The 6,001-nt window shown below is 44.9% G+C and overlaps 1 protein-coding gene across 1 annotated transcript; it reads right to left on the bottom strand.

Moving 5' to 3' along the window:
* Nucleotides 1–2,261: 2,261 nt before the first annotated feature.
* Nucleotides 2,262–4,242, bottom strand: EMP1 (epithelial membrane protein 1). Its single transcript, XM_010170419.1, has 4 exons — nt 4,165–4,242; nt 3,333–3,435; nt 3,096–3,236; nt 2,262–2,425 (listed from the first exon to the last, which is right to left on the bottom strand). The coding sequence occupies exons 1-4, from the start codon at nt 4,240–4,242 to the stop codon at nt 2,262–2,264; spliced, it is 486 nt and encodes a 161-aa protein (XP_010168721.1).
* Nucleotides 4,243–6,001: the final 1,759 nt, after the last annotated feature.

A 6,001-nucleotide genomic window follows, 5' to 3' on the forward strand; every position in this document is an offset into this window, starting at 1 on the left:
ATTCATGTCACTTAATTAGCATGTGTCTTGGCTCTCCTTAAGGTGGATTAATTGATAAAGAAAAAATTCCTGCTCAGTTGATTCCTGCTAGGCTTTACCTCACTTCACAGCTCACAAGATTGTGCCCCAAGTTTGCTGAGATCTGCCAGTGTCCTGGGCTTTGGACTCTTTGCTCAAGCTCTAGAGCTGCTGATGTGTTTGACCAGACAAATCTAAGGAAGCAACAGCTATACTAAGTCAAGTGTCCCAGGCCAACACCTTAGTGATTTTGCTTTGGGACTCACTTTTGCTGAAGGTCGGTCTAAGACATAATAAATCCTGCAGCATCTTAGGCACCAGCTTCCACAGAGATAAGATTCTGCTAGAGAGCAAAAGTACATTTCCAGTTCTCCTGGGTGAGAAGTAAAGCTTGGCTCTAGGACTGAGTGTACCATTGCTCATACTATCTGCTTGAGCTTGCAGAGAGCCTGAAATGGGAGGTCTGAGAGTTGTTTTGCTTCCTCCTCCCCTCCAAAATGGGAAATCTCATATACTGACAACCAAGATAACACGGTAGTTCTGCATCATCTTAAAGTAGTGAGCCTTGATTCAGTGGGAACAGCAAATACTTCCATTACAGAAGCCCAAAATATCAAAAATGCTAATGAAAAAAAACACTAAAGCAAAACTCTTTATTATAAAGGGAATCAGATTTTATTTTTATATCCTTGAAGTTAAAAATATGCATTTCAAAATATTTACAATGACTATATATGAAATAACCTTTGTTAATGAAACAGCAACATACAGTACTAGAATATATCCACCAGACTGATAAAGTCTACATAAGAAGAAAATGTAACAGAAAGAGAAAGAGAGAGAGCGAGAGAGAGAGAGAAAGGTAAATAGCATCCATGCACAATCTTCACTTGTGTGGTTTTTTTATACTCTCTGTCTTTCAGTTGTGGATGGAGTCACAGGAAGTTTTGACCTCCTGTTCCTTATAAATGCCACTTGCGACTGAGATTCCTTGACCTGGCAGAAATTTGTGGGTTGCAGCAGTACCAGTGCCTTTCTCATGCCAGCCTTTCAGATGGGGACCTCGTATTACAGAGTAGACTCAAAATCTCTAAGCAATCCTGGGAGGTAGGTATAATTTTACAGAAGAATTTGGCAGATGGAAAAGCACCGGGTTAAGGGACTGGCCTAAGGTTGTGCAGCAAGGAGCAGAACTCACAAGCCCTGCCTCAGTCTCTCCAAATCTCTCATTAGGGAGTACATTTCCTCTGCTAACCAGTTTCATCTGCCTTTGAGATGAGCTCTGTCACAAAGTGGGGCTCTCAAAACCATGTCCTGGATGACAATGTGGAAAAAAGACCCTGCCTACCAATAAGGACTTGTCTCAGTAAGATTTGCCATGTTGTGGTGCTGTTACCACATTCTGGACCTGAACAGAAGATTTTAGTGTATACACACACCCAAATGATTCCCTCCCCACATGTGCATCATTGAGCAATACCATCCTCTGTAATTAGGAACCCCTGTGTATCTTCACCCCACATCTTCTCTCTCTCTCTCTCTCTCTCTCTCTCTCTTTCTCTGCTGTCATCACCAACACTTGTATATTTGCCCTTCCTACCTGAATCTGATTCAACCATGGGAATGTCAAATAGTAAACAGATCAGGGGGAAAAAAAAAAAAAAAAAAAGCTGTCTTATTTCTGTAAATATTTTTAATATTAATGTAATCTGATTTCTATTGGGTTGCTTCCTAATTTAAAGTCTTTAACTTTCCCATGTGTATATATATATATAAAAATGTAACAAAAAGCCCATCCCATTTGTTTCAATGGACAAAAAAAAGGGGTCATAAGCCTCACTGCCCAACCCCCAAGGCACACTGAAAGGTAAGTGAGAAGGGCTCTAGGAAGGGAAAAAGATATAGCCCTTGTTTTTGTGGTGCACTTCAATCATTGCTGCTGAGCTTGAAGCTTTGTGAAGGTATGACATAACTTTGCAAGAAAGGAGAACAGCTGTGTGGGTCACCCTCAGATTTCTGGTGCAACAGCCCCAGGAGTGCTAGATCAGTTGGAGCTGTTTCTCCCTCTCTTTAGTGAAGGGGTTTCTGAAGATTCTAGCTTTGTTAGTGATTTTTCCTTGGTGGTGGCAGTGGTGATGATGGTGGCTGTTTCCATCTTTTTCTATTGGCCCAACATTTCTCTCAGCAGAGTGATTCTTCCCCATTCCCAGTAGCCAACCCTCTCCCCTGGACTCCCATCAGCCTTATTTTTTCCTAAGAACAAGATAGAGGATGCCAATAATGAAACTGAAGCAAAAGCAGATCCAAGCCAATATGAAGCAGTAGCCATGGTGAGAACTTGTGAACTCGGGCATCTTGCCTGTGAACCGAGCCGTGTAAATTGAGACTCCAATCAGAATGCACAGCCCTGTGGGAAGGAAGGGAGGAAAGAGAGAGAGTTGGAAAACAAACAGAAACCAGCATTGCTACAGGGCTCCTGAAATCATAGAAGGGTTTCTGAAATGCTATTGTCCCCTGAGATGGTAATGCATGCCTTGTGCCATATGAGAGAGGGGCTGCTGCCCATTAGACTTATTTATGGAGGATTTCTCTTGCAGACATGATAAGACACTCAGGGCTTGTTTAGTGGGTGTCATGGGGCGTAAACCTTTGTTAGGAAGAAATCGGTAATAAGATCTGGACAGTCTGGTGCTACATGTTGAATCCCATGAGCAGTAGCTGTGTAACTGTTTACTCCCCTGCCCCAAAATATACTTTAATCCTTTCTGTTGTCTTTCAAAAAGTGTTTTGTAAAACCCACTAGGATTCCAAAATCTGGAAATATTTTCATTATATACAGAAAAAAAAACAACCAAACAAAAAACCAAAAAAAAACAAAAAACCAAAACACCCCAAAACCCAAACCCAACCAACTTTCCAGTTCCTCAGTGCTTTGTTTTATCAAAAAAATGAGCCACTTGAAACTTTTAGCTGACTGCCAACCACTCCTGATGGCCTTACGTGGCAGACGTGTGGCTACTTGCACTTGCAGAGGCAGTGGGACGCATGCAGAGCCATTGCAAGGCATGGATACTTACAGCAAACCAGCATGATGGCTCCAGTGATGTAGAAACGTTTGCCTTTCTCCAGGGTGAATAGCTGGACAATGAACATGACAAGCGCAATGACGGAGAAAATGATCGAGAGGATCATAAAGGCTTGCACGGCTTTGAGGGAAGCTGTGAACACAGAGGGAATAGGTTTGAGAAGGTCAGGACTCAGCCTTGGTATTGTGCAAAAATGTCCTGCAATTCATCACCACCACAGTAACTTACCCTCATCATCACTGTTGACTAGCAGCTGGTCACAGGTCCTGTTGCACCGTAGCCAGAGCCCTGTTGAAGCTGATCCAAAGTTGGAAGAACCTACCATCCAAACCTGAAACAGGAAGAAACAGTTGTGTGTCGGGGGCCGGGGGGATGCCTTGCTTTTGTGTCCAGTTGTCAGCCTAAACTGTAAGGGGAGCAACAGCAGCCCAAGTACCACGAGACAGAGGGCTGGAACAGCCAGCATGTGTTGGCAGCGGACCAACAGCCAAAGAGGGTGGGAGATGACACAGGCTCCCCAAGCCAGGAGGCGCTGGGTCCAGTCAGAGCACCAGGGAAGTTAGTTCCCATGATCAGCGGGAAGTCACTCAGATCATCCTCTCCCCAGGTGAGGCAGCAGGAGGGCACAGTGAGGCAAGACAGCTGCCAGGAGGAGTGCGAGGGGCCCCTGAAATCTGCCTCAGCAGGGTGCAGGGGTGCAGTGGCCTGCTGCCCTCCATACAGACAGAGCTGGCTGTGCTACAGCCTGCTGGACAGGAGGATAAATACTGCCACAGAGCTGTCATCTGCTCATCTCCCCAGCTCCTCATTGCACGCTCTCAGATGAAGTGCTGAGGTGCTGCTGGCTCTGGGATTTGGGAGTACCACCTGTAGCACCCAACTGCCTCTCTGTGTCCTGAGCACACCTGTCACTGCTTCATATTTACTCACGGCCATGAGCTGGTGTCCTTCACCTACAGACCTGAGCGCCCACCCACCTGTCCCCTGCCAGCCGTATAAAGGGCTGGCTACTGCTGTGGAAGGCAACAACTGTGTCTCATCCAAGGTGGTCTCTACTTACGTTGGCTATGGTGGAGACGAAGAGCATGATGACAGTGGCGATGTGAACCACAAAGATACCAGCCAGTAGCACCAACATCTTGGGTCCCTTTTATGTGGCGTCACCAATACAGAGAGCTCTGGAGGAAAACAAAAACAGAGGGAGGAGGTAAAGGGAAGGGCTGAATCAAAGAATAGCATTACTATGAGCTTTATTTACATGCAAGAAAACAGGTTGACCTCAAATCCATTCTGGAACCATGTAGTCACAAAAAAACATTGCTAAAACCTTTGTCAAAATCAGCAAGGGCATTGCTCAAGATGCTAAAGAAAGCCTGGAGGTAAAGGAACCTGTTTGGGAGGAGATGTAGAGCAGGGGTAGTTAGCTTGGGGGCATTTTTAAAATAGCTTGAGTATATACACAGGTTGCTTAAATTAGTGTGTGATTATGTAAAGTAAAAATTACATACTCCAGGCTCACACTCCAGGAAGAGGAGTTTTTGCCCACAGGATTCACAGAGGTCAGGAAAGATTTTATTTTCCTGTTTTCCCTTTTCCCTCTTGTGGCACAGCCTCCTGTAGCTGATCTGGGATGTGGACAGGTGGTGTGGAGTGGAGGACTGGGTGTTCCTGGGTACATCAGGTGTTGAGCAGTGGTGGAGAGTGAACTGGGGGACTACCCCTACTCAATGGTCCACTCCATTATGTGAACAGGAGAATAACCAGAACAGAAATGCCACTGAGGTGTTCCGGGGCAGAGGAAGATGCTTTAGGATTGCAATGAAAACTGCTGGTTTCCCTTTTAAAACTTGAGGCATGCAGATCACTTTATAACTGCTATAAGATTCTCTCGTAATGCAAATTCCTCTTTGGTTTGTTTGGGGGTTTTTTGCCTCTGTACCCTGCAAGCTTTGACTTTCTGTAAGATTCTCTGTCATTGATGAACACGTGATTGGAAAGGGAGGGGAATGTCCTTTAGATACCTCTCATGACACTGTTCATCAAGGCTGCTGACTTTTCCCCTGAAAACACGAAATACAAGGAACAAATCTAAGCTGTGAGAGTGAGTGCAGACAATTCACACAAAGTGAGTGAGCATATTTCCTCTCCTTCCAGGTGTTTATTAGTAATCATGCAGAATAGCCACAGAAATCAGGCAGAAGAGTTTACTGGGTCCACTCTGTGATCAGTTGCTTCCTAGAAAGTTTCACAGAGCTGTGTTGCTCTTGCTTTTGGTAGTGCTGGTACTGAAAAGCAGTATCAAGTATGTGATTAGTGTTGGCTGTGAAGTTATTTTGGTCCAGGTGACTCAGGTAAGGTTTGATGCTGTCACCATTTGAACAGGGTGTGGTAACATGGTCATGGAACAACACAATTATACTTTATGATGTCTTTCACACAAACTGTAACAAAAGGCTTTATAAAGTCCCATAAATGTGTCTTTTTTTTACTCAATGACTCCACCTTCTCCACTCCTGTCTCTCCTCTCTTTGTGGCCATGTGTGGGAGTGTATTCCTGTAAAGTGCTGCAGCTATTCCTTGCACTGCTTTGGATACAGTTTCCTAAACCATAGTGGGCAGGCAGGCTTCTTCATCAGTGGCTCTTTGTTCAGTTCAGCATTAGCTGATAACCAGGAGGAATTCCTTGAGTTCAGGATCTCAAGGAACCAGCTCTGTTAGGTCACACCTCCCACCCAAATGAGGCCACTCTTTGGAAAGACAGAGTAGGTCTAATGGTTGGTCCTATCTCCTCAGCAAGAACTTGTCCACTATGAGGTTTCCTTCACCTGGGAGAACTCTCTGGAGTTGTTTAGCCCTGGCTTGCTGAACATGGGCTGGGCTTGCTTGTCTGCTTTGTG

Source organism: Antrostomus carolinensis, unplaced genomic scaffold (assembly GCF_000700745.2).
Source record: "Antrostomus carolinensis isolate BGI_N321 unplaced genomic scaffold, ASM70074v2 scaffold21066, whole genome shotgun sequence".
Taxonomy (NCBI): Eukaryota; Metazoa; Chordata; class Aves; order Caprimulgiformes; family Caprimulgidae; genus Antrostomus; species Antrostomus carolinensis.

What these genes read in the sequence shown, in the direction of transcription:
- EMP1 (XM_010170419.1), bottom strand. Translation starts at nt 4,242, where the DNA reads ATGTTGGTGCTACTGGCTGGTATCTTTGTGGTTCACATCGCCACTGTC. An exon ending in TCGTCTCCACCATAGCCAAC is followed by an intron (nt 3,436 to 4,164) that starts GTAAGTAGAGAC and finishes TTCCTGTTTCAG; the next exon opens with GTTTGGATGGTAGGTTCTTC. An exon ending in AGTCAACAGTGATGATGAGG is followed by an intron (nt 3,237 to 3,332) that starts GTAAGTTACTGT and finishes CTGTGTTCACAG; the next exon opens with CTTCCCTCAAAGCCGTGCAA.